Genomic DNA, 13,983 nt, shown 5'->3' on the forward strand with positions numbered 1-13,983 from the left:
AAATGTCATTAAATCATCATTTTAGTGGAACAAATTATTATTAAGTTAATACTTTACAAATAATATGTTATTTTTTAGAAGAAATTTTTTACTACAATGATTTTGAAATAATTTTTCTCATTCAATTATTAAGAATTGGAATCGACGGGTACCCATGATTTTTGATGGTTTCGATTCTGATTCCACTTATTTTAAAATCGGAATCGAAATCGACAAGAACCGAAACTGATAAAATATAGTTCCAAATATCATAAGAGCCAAATCGGAATCAACCCATTGACACCCCTATCGTGGATGATTTTCCATGAGATATATGTAAAAAACATCTATGGTTATGTGGGCGCCACCACATCATTTGTGTCACCTTTTATCTCCGTTGTGTCATTCCAGCATTTTCCATTTTTTTATAATAATTTCATGGTGTTGAGGGAGACAACACGAATCTAATTCAAATAAGTTATTCAATCTAAAGACAAAACGAATATTTTGATCCAACCAAAGCTTCCATTAATTCCAACTCTCTTCGTAAATAAAACGCAGTCTCTCTCTCTCTCTCTTTCCCCCCTTTGTGTGTTCGTACGTGCGTGCATACGTGTATGTGAAAACCATGAAGCTTCACGTAGCAATACTTCCAATCCCTGGTATGGGCCACGTCATACCCCATCTAGAGCTGGCCAAACGCCTCGTCACCCTTCATGATTGCCACGTCAGCCTCCTCATCCTCACTACCGACGCCTCACCTATCCTATCCCAGTTCCTCCATTCCATGATCCTTCCCAATAACCTCCACATAGTTGACCTTCCTCCAGTCAACATCTCCATCTTTCCCACAGACGACATCAAGATACGCACATCTATCATCATCAAACAATCTCTCCCCAACATCGAATCGTTTATTATTGCCAACTCAACTCGGTCAACAGTACTCATCGTTGACCTCTTCGCCACCCACGCCTTCGACATCGCAGACAAGCTATCTATCCCTAAGTACGTCTTCTTCACTTCTCCAGCAACACTTCTCGCCTTCATGATCTACTTACCGATCCTTGATAGAGATATCGATGGCGAGTTTGTTGATCTCGATGAACCTGTTCATGTCCCGGGTTGCAACCCAATTCGAATCGTTGACCTGATTGACCCAGTTCGAAATCGAAAGGTAGATGGGTACAAGTGCTTCTTACACCATGCTAGTCGATTGCACTTGGCCGATGGGATTTTGGTTAACACGTGTCAAGATTTGGAGAGCACATCTATTAAAGCCTTGAATGAAGATCCGATCCTACGGCAGATACCTACTCCACGTGTTTATCCAGTGGGTCCGCTTATAAGATCCGATATGAAATCAGAAATTGATTTGATGACGTGGCTAGACAGGCAGCCGTTAGATTCGGTTATTTTTGTCTCGTTTGGGAGTGGTGGGACGATGTCACTGAAACAGGTCACTGAGTTGGCGTATGGGTTGGAGATGAGTCGGCAACGATTCATCTGGGTGGTTAGGAGACCTGAAGAAACCATGACGTCAGCGAGTTTTACCAATCTTGGAAGAGAGCACAATGAACCTTCCGATTACTTACCTGATGGGTTTCTAAGTAGGGTCCATGGATTAGGTTTGGTGATCCCAACATGGGCCCCACAGATAAAGATTCTAGGACACGTGTCAACAGGTGGGTTTCTATCTCACTGTGGATGGAACTCAACCCTAGAGAGCATCAGCCATGGTGTACCCATGATAGCATGGCCTCTTCACTCAGAGCAGAAGATGAACTCAGTGATACTTATGGATGAACTCGGGGTTGCAGAGCGAGTTAAGGTTGAGAAGGGAATGGTTGGACGAGAGGAGATTGAGAGAGTGGTGAGGTTGGTGATGGAGGGTGAAGAAGGGAAGGGTTTGAGAGAAAGGGTTAAGGAGCTTAAAGAGAGTGGGTTGAGAGCTTTAGAGGAAAGTGGGTCCTCTTATAATTCTCTGTCACACGTGGTTGAAGAATGGAAGAGAAGTGTATTATTGAGGGAAATTTGATTAGAAACAAATTGATGGTTTGATAGTTATATATACATGCATGGATTTGTTAATACATGCATGTAAAACCTTTGGGGTTCAAATCTATGTTTAGAATTATTGATCAATGTTTGAAAAATATGTTCTTAGGTAATTTGTGTTAGAAAATGATTAATTTGAATGAGATGGATTGTAGTAGACTTATTAATAAAGTACATCTCAAGGTCATGTTGACCGTGGACAAAGTTGGGTAAGGTATTGTTTTCTCACTAAGTTAGTAAGGGTAGCAGGACTCTTGAGCAATTTAATTTTTGATTTGATTTGACATAAAGTTGACATTTTGTTTTGTTTTGTTTTTTATTTTTTTAAAATAAAGCTGTCTCATTTAATTTGAATACAATTGTGTCATTGATTGAATTAATATAATAAATTAATTTATAATGTTTTTATATTTAATTGTCAAATCATCCCTTACATGTATTTTGATTCGATTCTAGGACACTCCTAAATCGAGAATCCAACCTAATTAATCGATTTTTTTAACTTTAACCTAGAACCAAACCGACTTTATACAAAATCGAACCAAACCACTCTTAACTAGTTTGGTTCAGTTTAGATCGATCCAATGTGCACCCCTAATAAAAGCTAGCCATTAAGAGATTTTGTGATGTATCTATGTGCAAGTGGCAACATGTGATACATCACCTTGTTATAGCTATTAGAGTTTAGAGTGGATTAAATCCCTTACAGGATCGCAAATGTAACGAATGTTACAAATCTGCAAGTTAGTGAAATTGATTAGATTTTGGATCAATCGAATGATTTTCATTAAAGCTCTATATCATCGATTGAAGTTTTTCCCCCATTGAAGATCTTACAGACGACACGATTGAAGTTCTTCTTTTCGTATAAATTGAATGCTAGAACCATTGAAAATGGTCATTATGATTTAGGAGAACCGTGAATTGAACCAAATTAATGTCGATTTGGTTGGTTCGGTTCTAGGGGATAGTTAGTTCGATTTCGATTTCAAATTTGTAGAACCGACTTATATCTGTTTGGTTTCAATTTAACTTCAAACCAAACCAAGTTGCACCTAGTTTTTATAGTCATAATTCTTACAATTTTATGCACTAGCAACGTAATCTTTTGTGAGAGATTTTTTCTTTGCAGAAAATTCATTACGAGATTTATGGATCCCAACCGACCAATTGCACGAAGCTTAATGTGAGTAGTTTTGTAAATTGGGGATGTCCTCAATACATTTAAATTCATGCGATTGGTCAGTCGTGATTCTCTGTAAAATTCTAAATTGACTTTTTTTAAAGTATTTTTTGTATTATCCAAAGTTTTAAAATTTAAGAACTCGATGAGATTCGAATGTCTATCGAGTCGATTCAACAATTTGTGAGTCAATTGATTTATGATGCGTCAAATAAATAAATACCTTTTTGCAAATCAAATAAAGATATATTAACTGTATAAAAATTTAAAAAATAGTTTTTAGTATTTTAAATATGTAATAAAATATATTATTTGTTCTCTACAAAATATTATATATAAATTCAATCAAAATATTTATCCAATTCAGAGATTATTCATGTTGACTCAACTATTTAATTTTGTTGAGTCAACTCTATCATGATTCACATCGACTTAACAAATCTTAAAAGTTAAAACTATGGTATCATTTTATAGTTTATATCCCACAACACTATTATATTAAATATTAAAACATCAATAATACCCAAGAACATTAAATATTGATTACTTTTCTAGAATTGTCTACTATCCAAGTTAATCTATTCAATTATGTACTAATCAGTGGTTTGCAATAATTGACATTATAAATTGTTCACTCCTAATAACTAGTGCTTTATATGTGTATACATCAAGAAACAATTGAGTAATATATAATTCCGAGCAAATCACATACACCAAATTATAATTCATCGGGATGACTAACCATACATTTTTTATTATTATTTAGCAAGCAATCTTTGATTAACTAATTTACAATTATGGAAGGAAGATTCGACAAATCTCCAAATAACCAACATGACTAATAGTGTAAATTTCGGAAAGGATTATTGTTAGTAGACCTTAAATAAGGGGGAAAAAACCACTTAGTGGTAGGACCTTTCATTATTATTTTATTTTTTATGATTTTTTATACCTAAGATTTCTAACTTGAACTTCAAAGATTTTTTTCATGACGATGTGCAAGGACAAATAAGACATCACTTATAATAGACTTTCAACTTGTGGCATTGGTGATCTCGAAGTGTTCATAATTGATGGAAACGTCAATACTCTATAATTGTTATTATTATTGTCGAAGACTGTGTTCCTTGCTTATCTCAAGTAATATCTTAGGAAAGCATTCAAAGGCCCCGGAGAGAGTCAAACATTGTGTCAAATATTTTTCAAAATATGGGTTAGAAGTTTTGAAATAAGCTGATTTTTTATGATGATGATCTCTATGGTGAAGAGGTCATCCTCACTAAAAATCAGATCATTCTGAAACTTCTAACCCTAGCTTACAAGTTGAAGAATCTGGACATCCTATTTTTGTAAATCAGTACTTTTGATGGGGTTAGAAGTTTCGGAATAGGCTGATTTTTATTTTGACTCAGAGGGAGAAATGAACTAAAGTACTAATATGTACCAGGGTGAGGATGATCCCCTAACCATAAAAATTATACTCACAAAAAAACCAGTCCATTCTGAAACTTCTAACCCATATATTGAAAAATATTAGACTCTCTTTAGGGCCTTTGAACACCACCCAATATTTTATATCTATATTGAATAATGTTGAAGTGAACTCAAGATTATACTTTATATTGCACTCTCCCGACATGGAAGTGTGCAAGAACCATATACGCTTTTCATTTAGATACAAGTGAAAAAGTATCTATGATTTCTACACACTTCCATGTCAGGAAAGTGTGATATGAGATACAATATTGATGTCATCCAGCTGGACTTATAGGTTGAAGTAGCTCAATTGCAACCTATCTCATCAATCTTTTCCTTAGCTCTATTGACCAAATGTTATTCGATTATAAATTATTTTTTTTGGGGGAGGGGGGGGGGGCAAATGGGGCATGTAATTAGTTGAAATTATAAGTATGTCTCAAAGTTCTGAGGGGCAATTGCCCCACCAGCTCCTTACTAGCTCCACCCCTGCCTAGAGTAGTTGAGTCCAATTAAGAAATTAAAATGTATTAAACCATCAAATAATGCAATTAAAGATAACGTGCTAATCTTATTGTGAGGCCAGATGAGATTTGAGAAGGAAAAAAAATTCTGACATTCCAAATGCTAATTAGTATAAATTAAGCAAACGTGAGTTCACTAATAATGCAAACCTCTCTCTCTCTCTCTCTCTCTCTCTCTCTCTCTCTCTCTCTCTCTCAATTCATATAAACCATGAAGCTGCACATAGTATAACTCCCAATCCCTGGAATGGGCCACATCATCCCCTATCTCGAGCTTGCTAAGCGCCTCGTCACCCTTCACAGCTGCCACGTCACTTTCCTCGTCATCACTACCGATGCCTCACCCATACAATACAATTTCCTCCAGTCGTTGACCCTTATTGATGGTCTCCAACTCGTTGACCTCCCTCCAGTTTACATCTCCTCCCTTGTCAAAGAAGACACCCATATCCAAACTCGTTTCTCGATAATCATCAAAGAATCTCTCCCAAGTATCGAATCGGTGTTTGCTAACTCAGCTCGGCCAACAGTCCTAATTGCTGACTTCTTTGCCATAGTGTAGCGACCATATCATTTGTCACCTAGAGTTAGGTGTAAGCTCTCCCTAGAGCTACCTGGGAACACCCATGTAATATCATGTAAGACTTGTTATGAAGCCATGTCAGCCCCCGTACCAGGGCATATCTGTTAGCTTAGAGGTACGTGTCAGCCCCGTGCCAGGGCACCCTTGTTAACTTAGTGGCATTTTCGTAATAAGGGAGTATGACCGGCCTCTACTTTTGATGTTTCCTTCTAGAAACCTTGTAAAGACTTAACATACACTTTGTAGGAAGGGTGTCAGTGCTATCCCAATCCTCGGCCTACACCCACGTTGTTGAAGCCCTTGAAGCCCAGCTCCGTGGAAGTCCCACGTGTCATAGGATCATCTATTGTTTGTAACGCATTTATTTACTTTTGTAACGCGTTACCCGTGTAATTACTATTATATCAATAAAGTTACCTCCGAGCTTTGCCTCGTGTTGCCTCGTTTACTTGTTTGCTAGCTACGTGTGTGTGGTGTACGATCATTTTACAGGTTTGCAAGTGGATTTGACTCCCTTGCGTCGTACAACCTCGCTTCGAAATAATAGGGCCATGACAGTTAGTATGAGAGCTACAGTTGTTTGAGCACAGTTGATATTTGCCCCTTAACTCTTCCCCTGAGATTCCATTAGTTCACGCGAACAATGGCACGAGAAGTTGCTAGTACCGCGGACCAACCCGCTCCAAACACACCAGCACCACGTACAAACAAGGAACGCATTGAGTTATTGGAGGAAAATGTAGGTATGCTATTCGGGATAGTTGATGGTATTGTGCAATTAGATGGTCGACATCACACGCTGGAAGAAGAATCTGTGACCTTAAGAGCTAGAGTGACAGACCTCGAGGAAGATACCCGAGGCAACCTAGCCGCCTTATAAGAACAGATTACGGAGCTCACTACGAAAGTAAGCCTCTTGGTCTGTGTCGTCGGTAACGAATAGCCTACCAGTAGTGATGCTTCTCCCTCGTGCTTGCGAGTACCCAAGCCACGCACCTTCAATGGTGTTCGCGATACGAAAGAGCTCGAGAATTTCCTGTTCGACATGGAGCAGTACTTCCGTGCAGCTCGTCCGGATTTCGAAGAGGTAAAAGTAACAACTGTTTCTATGTATTTTGCAGGTGACGCCAAGCTATGGTGGCTGACAAAGTACACCGAGATGGAAAGTGGCCAATGTTCCATCGATACATGGGAGGACCTCAAAAAAGAATTGAAGCACCAGTTCTTACCAGAGAACGTGGAGTTCATTGCCAGCAGAAAGTTGAGGCAACTCCAACATACAGGTACAGTTCACGAGTACGTCAAGCAGTTTTTCGCCTTGATGCTTGATATCCGTGACATGTCAGAGAAAGACAAGTTGTTCTCATTCTAAGAAGGATTCAAGCCTTGGGTTCAGACAAAATTTTAACAGCAACGTGTGGAAGATCTCGGGTCTGCAATTGCAGCAGTTGAGCGGTTTACTGATTATACTCCCGCGGGAGGGGGCCAACAGTATGTACATCCTCAGTCAAAGGGTTACTACCAGCAACCTGAGTACACAAAGAAATCTTCAAATGACAATAATAGAGGGCATAGAAAGAGTTCGAGTCCGAGATCCTCGTGGAACTCCTCTCCTTTACAGAGTAGAAGTACCTCGCCAGTCAAGCGTCGTCACAAGCATGTATGCGTTTTATATGGTAGGCCTCACAAGACATTTAAGTGCCTACAACGAGCTAAACTAACTGCACTTTTAGCTTCCTAGAGTGACCCTAGTCACGAGAGTACGAATGGGAGAGATCATGAAGATTCTCCTCACATGGGAGCCTTGCATCTACTGAATGCAATGAAGCAGACATCTGAGACTCAGAATATCTAGAAATGGAAGGGTCTTATGTATGTCGATATTGAAGTTGGTGGGAAAATCACCCAGGCAATGGTTGATACAGGAGCAACGCACAGCTTTATTACCCCTGCAGAGGCGAGGCGTCTCAATATCCGACTCGATAAGAGTTCAAGCTGTATGAAAGCTGTAAACTCCCAAGCCACTCTTATCCAAGGTTCGGCCAAGTCAATGTCCGTCAAGATAGGTACATGGAAGAGTAAGCTTGATTTACTCGCAGTTCCGCTCGATGAGTTCAGAGTTGTCATTGGGATGGATTTCATGCGACAGAACAGGGTTGTATCAATGTCATTTGCCAACACCTTAGGCATGTTAGGTGAATGTCCAAGCTTTGTTCCTGTCTCCACAGGCAAGGAAGAGGGAAATTTGATTTCAGCCATTCAGTTGAAGAAAGGTAAGCAACCGTACATTGCTTCCTTGAGAGTTGAAGCCGAAGAAAATGATCATAGTTCAACTCCCACACAGTTTACACAAGTTTTAGCAGAAGTTGATGACGTGATAGCAAATGAGCTTTCGAAGACACTACAGCCACGTAGGTCGAATAATCATCAGAATGAATTGCTACCTATTGCCACACCTCATATAGAGAGGTCTTACAGGATAAATCTTCCAAGACTAGCTGAGTTGAGCAAGCAACATAAGTATGGGTCTTCGCGACGTTGTGTCGATTATCGAGCAGTGAAGAAGATCCCCATCAAGAACAGGTATCCGATCCAGCAGAGTACCAACTTGTTTGATAAGCTTGGGACAGCCAAGTGTTCTTCAGAGTTAGGTCAGAGATCAGGTTATTGTAAGATTCAAGTTGCAGAGGAAGCCCCTCAGTTACTTCGTCAGAGTGTCAGCAAGAATTGGGATGCACCTCATAGTATTGTCAGCGTCAGAGATTCAAGAATCACAGGGAAGTTATAGAACGAACCGTGTAGATTACTTGGATTCCAGCTCGATTTTCCGAACAGTATACATCATCAATCAGTTTGGCCAACGGAGAGATTCAGTTCTGCGTTGGAGTATTTTAGGCATCTTGCCAATGCCGATCATGAGAATTGGGCGAATTTGTTCAATTCCAGTTCTCAAAAGAACTCTTCTTCCAATAAGAGTACTTTTGAACTTATATCAAGCCAACAATGTTTAACTTCTCACACTATTGTTTCAGGCTACAGGAAACACAGTCCAAGGAAGTACAGGTTTGCTAAACTCTGGTTACCGTACAGGTTACACAGCATCTACACTGTCATCCATGCTAGAAGTCTCAAGTCGTACCATGCAGATCCAGGAGATCCCGCACGCAACATTCCAACACGTACACCTTCTCATTCAATTTTTCAGCCAAAGCGTGTTGTCGACAAAGTTCTCGAAGACATCATTTCAGCAGCAGTTCCATCCAGCAACAACAGCAGCAGCACGTGGAGTACTTCGTCACACCGAACATGCCAGAATTTGAAGTTACACAGGAGAGTGCAGAGAACCTACAACCTTTCAAACAGCCGATTGAAGAGTTTGCCAGGTCAATGCGACGAGGACGTCTGCAGAATAGGTGGGGGAGTCTGTAACGACCATATCATCTATCACCTAGAGTTAGGTGTAAGCTCGCCCCGGAGCTACCCGGGAGCACCCATGTAATATCATGTAAGGCTCGTTATGAAGCCATGTCAGCCCCTGTACCAGGGCATATCTGTTAGCTTAGAGGTACATGTCAGCCCTGTGCCAAGGCACCCTTGTTAGCTTAGTGACATTTTCATAATAAGGGAGTATGACCGGCCTTTACTTTTGATGTTTCCTTTTAGAAACCTAGTAAAGACTTAGCATACACCTTGTAGGAAGGGTGTCAGTGCTATCCAAATCCCTGACCTACACCCACGTTGTTGAAGCCCAGCTCCGTGGAAGTCCCGCATGTCATAGGATCATTTATTACTTGTAACGCATCTATTTGCTTTTGTAACGCGTTACCTCGTGTAATTGTTATTATATAAACAAAGTTGCCTCCAGACTTTACCTTGTTTACTTGTTTGCTAGTTACGTGTGTGTGGTGTACGATCATTTTACAGGATTGCAAGTGGATTTGACTCCCTTGCGCCGCACGACCTCGCTTCGAAAGAATAGGGCCGTGACACATAGACACCTTCGACATTGCCGACAAACTATCTATCCCGAAGTACGCGTTCTTCACTTCCCCGGCTTCCCTTCTAGCCTTCATAATCTACTTGCCAACTCTTGATAGAGAGATCGATGGTGAGTACGTTGATCTCGAGGAACCGTTGGAAGTCCCGGGTTGCAAAACTATTCGAATCGATGACCTGGTTGACCCAGTCAAGAATCGAAAAGTTGATGGGTACAAGTGTTTCTTACATGTTTCAAATCAGTTAAGTTTGGCTGATGGGATTTTGATAAATACTTGTCAAGATTTGGAGTCTGTATCACTTAAAGCCTTGAATGAAGATCCAATCCTACGGCAAAAACCTATGCCAAGTGTTTATCCAGTGGGCCCACTTATAAGAATGGGAAAACCAGTGATGGAAACAGATAGTGAGTTGATGACATGGCTAGACATGCAGCCATCTGACTCAGTGCTTTTTGTCTCATTTGGGAGTACTGGGACCATGTCAGTCAACCAAATTACTGAGTTGGCTTGTGGGTTAGAGCTGAGTCAACAACGATTCATATGGGTTATTAGGAGACCATCTGAAAGTGTGACGTCAGCAGACTTTGCCAACCTTGGGAGTGAGCACAATGATCCCTCAGAATACTTGCCTGATGGGTTTCTAAGTAGGGTTCATGGCGTAGGTTTATTGGTCCCAACATGGGCCCCACAAGCAAAGATACTGAGCCACGTGTCAACATATGGGTTTATATCACACTATGGGTGGAACTCAACCCCAGAGAGCATTGGCCATGGTGTACCCATGATAGCATGGCCACTTCACTCGGAGCAAAAGATGAACTCAGTGATTCTTACGGATGAACTCAGTGTTGCAGAGCGAGTTAAGGTTGATAGAGAGAAGGGAGTGGTGGGACGAACGGAAATTGAGAGAGTGGTGAGATTGGTGATGGAGGGTGAAGAAGGGAAGGGTTTGAGAGAGAGGGTTAAGGAACTTAAAGAGAGTGGGTTGAGAGCTTATGACGAAGGTGGGGCCTCTTATAATTCACTCTCTCAAGTTGTTGAAGAATGGAAGAAAAGTGTATCCAAGGAAACTTGATGGGAAATATAGGAGAAGATGAAATATCTTTATATTTGTTTGTTCACCATAGATGTGCAAGGAAATGTAAACCCTTGGGTCTTCGAATAAGTTTTTAGAATATATCTATGGTTGCCAAATATGTTCTTGGAATTTTTGGGCTCTTTTTTGTAATTTTTGAAGTGTTGTTCATCTTCAACATGTCTCGTTTAGGTAACTTTCTATTTGTAATATAAGTTGTTTTTATGGCCAGCAGATAAATATGTTGACTATGCTGTTTTTAATTTTTACCTTATAATACTTTTTTTTTTCTATTCCCAAATATTTCTTGTCTCATTTGGTTAATTAATGACAATATTATAATTTTAAAACTTGTTGAGTTGACTAGACTAGCAAGATTGGATTCCGAGATGACTTGATCCCTAACTTGTTGAGTTGATTCGACCCTAGAGTGGAAGATTCACTCAGAGACCATCTTTCCAAAATTTTAAATCACTTTGACATTCTTAATTAACTATGAAAATTTGAACTAATAACGAAGATCAATCTGAATAGTTCATGCGTGCAAATTGGCCCGGACACTCGATTAGTAAAAAAATAATAATATGAATTGTTCATTTAAATCATTATATTAGGTCAATTTAATAGCCTAACATTAGACAAAACCATGTAAATGCTCCCTTCACAAAATATGGATATAAGCTCATAAGTTCTAGGAAAGATGGATGCTTCACCATGTATATATCAAGAGTTGTGATAAAATGACTCTCCTCACATGACATACTCAATCGACTCCCCTAACGTGACATGTGCTAGATAAGTAGATCTGTATTCTTCGGGATACATAAATGCACATATTTATGGAGATGTGCATTTATGTATCCTGAGAAATATAAATCTACGATTCTAACACATGTCACGTCGGGGGAGTCAATTGAGTATGGCACGTGGGGGAGCCATTTAATCATTACTCAAATATCACGATTATATTCACACTAGAATTGAGTATACTACTTAGAATTGTATCTTAGAGGTTATCCCCATTGTCTTTTTCATCGTGGTCGTGTACAAAACTTCTATTATTTTCTTTTTCTCTTTAAAATGTAAGTCTTTTATTGATTAGAAAAAAAAAAACAAAAAACATTCAAACATTCCATTAATGAGTTACACAATATCAAAACACAAACGGTATGCAAATTTAAAATGTACGACTTTTAATGTTTGCGTCTCCGTCTCCACAACTAAGGAAAACTATATTAAACCCTAGAGAGGTGCCATCTTCCCCTACATCAACTAATCCTCAACACTACATTTCCATTCTTCAACCACATGTGAGAGTGAATTATTAAATGACTCAGCTTCCTCTAAAGTTCTCAACCCACTCTCTTTAAACTCCTTAATTCTCTCTCTCAAACCCTTTCCTTCTTCACCCTCCATCACCAATCTCACCACTCTTTCAATCTCCTCTCGTCCAACCACTCCTTTCTCTCTATCAACCTTAACCCTCACCGCCACCCCAAGTTCCTCTGTCACCATCACCGAATTCATCTTTTGCTCAGCAAATAGGGGCCACGCTACCATGGGAACACCGTGGACGATGCTTTCCAACGTCGAGTTCCACCCACAGTGTGATAGAAACCCACCTGTTGACACGTGGCTCAGTATATCTGTTTGTGGGGACCACGTTGGGACTACTAAACCTACACCTTTGATCCTACTTAGAAACCCATCAGGAAGGTAATCAGATGGATCATTGTCTTCACTTCCAACGTTGAAAAATGTCCCTGATGACTTGGCTTCTTCAGGTCTCCTAACTACCCAGATGAAGCGTTGCTGACTCAGTTCCAACCCAAACGCCAACTCAGTAACCTGGTTGAGTGACATGGTCCCACCACTCCCAAACGAGACAAAAAGTACTGAATCACACGGCTGCATGTCTAGCCACGTCATCAAATAGCTTTCAGATTTCACAAGTTCTTGTTTATCTGACCTTAGAATTGGGCCCACTGGATGGACACGCGGTGTAGGTATCTGCCGTAGGATTGGATCTTCATTCAAGGCTTTAAGTGATTTGGGCTCAAAATCTTCATGCGTGTTAACTAGAATCCCATCGGCCATAGGGAACCTGCTTGCATGGTGTAAGAACCACTTGTAGGCTTCATTCTTCCGATTCCTAACTGGGTCAACCAGATCATCAACTCGAATCGGGTTACAACCCGGAACTTGAATTGGTTCCTCGAGATCAACAAACTCGCCATCGATCTCTCTATCGAGTGTTGGCAAGTACATCATGAACGCGAGAGCAGAAGCCGACGAAGTGAAGAATATGTACTTTGGGATAGATAGCTTGTCAGCTATGTCGAAGGCATCGGTCGCGAAGAAATCGGCAACTAGGATCGTTGGCCGAGCCGACTTAACTATCACCGATTCTATATTGGGGAGAGATTCTCTGATAATTATAGAGATTCGAGTTTGGACTTGGGTGTCTTCTTTGACGAGGTTGGAGATGTTGACTTGAGGGAGGTCAACGATGTCGAGACCATCAGGAATGGTTGTTGAACGGAGGAGCTGGGTTTTGATTGTCGAAGTTGAAGCTTCAGTATTGAGGACGAAGAAGCTGACGTGGCAGTTATGAAAAGTGACTAGACGCTTAGCGAGCTCGAGGTGGGGGATGACGTGGCCCAATCCGGAGCTAGGAAGTATTGCCACGTGTAAGTTCATTGTGTTGATAGGGTTTTTCTTCTTCTTCTTATGCGCACATGATGTTCTATTTATGTAGAGCGATAGAGACAATGGAGGAACAATAATTAAGAGAAACTTTTAAACCTTACTAACTTAGCAAAGATTTAAACTTACTAAGGGTCATTTTGATCAAATGGATTACCACATTAACAATCTAGCACAGGCCTCCAGATTTCATTGAAAAACTTAGAATCAAAAAAAGATTTTTGATTTCTTTTGAGTTTGATCCAAGGTTTTGAAAATGAATTAGTTATCGAACTTTCAGTTAACTCTAAATTTAAAATTAAAATTAAACAGTAAAAAATAAATATATTTTTTTTAAAAGTTCATATACTTTTATCCCCTTCAACCTTAAAACATCGGATCATGATTTTTAATGGAATTAT

The 13,983-nt window shown here is 39.8% G+C and overlaps 2 protein-coding genes across 2 annotated transcripts; one reads left to right on the top strand and one right to left on the bottom strand.

Annotated features, from left to right (window-relative positions):
• Window positions 1-520: 520 nt before the first annotated feature.
• On the top strand, window positions 521-2,281 carry LOC147381027 (anthocyanidin 3-O-glucosyltransferase 5-like). The gene has a single exon (XM_086430929.1). It carries the CDS (start codon window positions 608-610, stop codon window positions 2,015-2,017), a length of 1,410 nt encoding a protein of 469 aa, XP_086287055.1. The 5' UTR covers window positions 521-607; the 3' UTR covers window positions 2,018-2,281.
• Window positions 2,282-12,092: 9,811 nt separating this feature from the next.
• Window positions 12,093-13,634, bottom strand: LOC147381028 (anthocyanidin 3-O-glucosyltransferase 5-like). The gene has a single exon (XM_086430928.1). The coding sequence runs from the start codon at window positions 13,574-13,576 to the stop codon at window positions 12,149-12,151; it is 1,428 nt and encodes a 475-aa protein (XP_086287054.1). The 5' UTR covers window positions 13,577-13,634; the 3' UTR covers window positions 12,093-12,148.
• Window positions 13,635-13,983: the final 349 nt, after the last annotated feature.

This window comes from Akebia trifoliata, unplaced genomic scaffold (assembly GCF_017979445.1).
Source record: "Akebia trifoliata isolate Shusen 1 unplaced genomic scaffold, ASM1797944v1 Contig00815, whole genome shotgun sequence".
Classification (NCBI taxonomy): Eukaryota; Viridiplantae; Streptophyta; class Magnoliopsida; order Ranunculales; family Lardizabalaceae; genus Akebia; species Akebia trifoliata.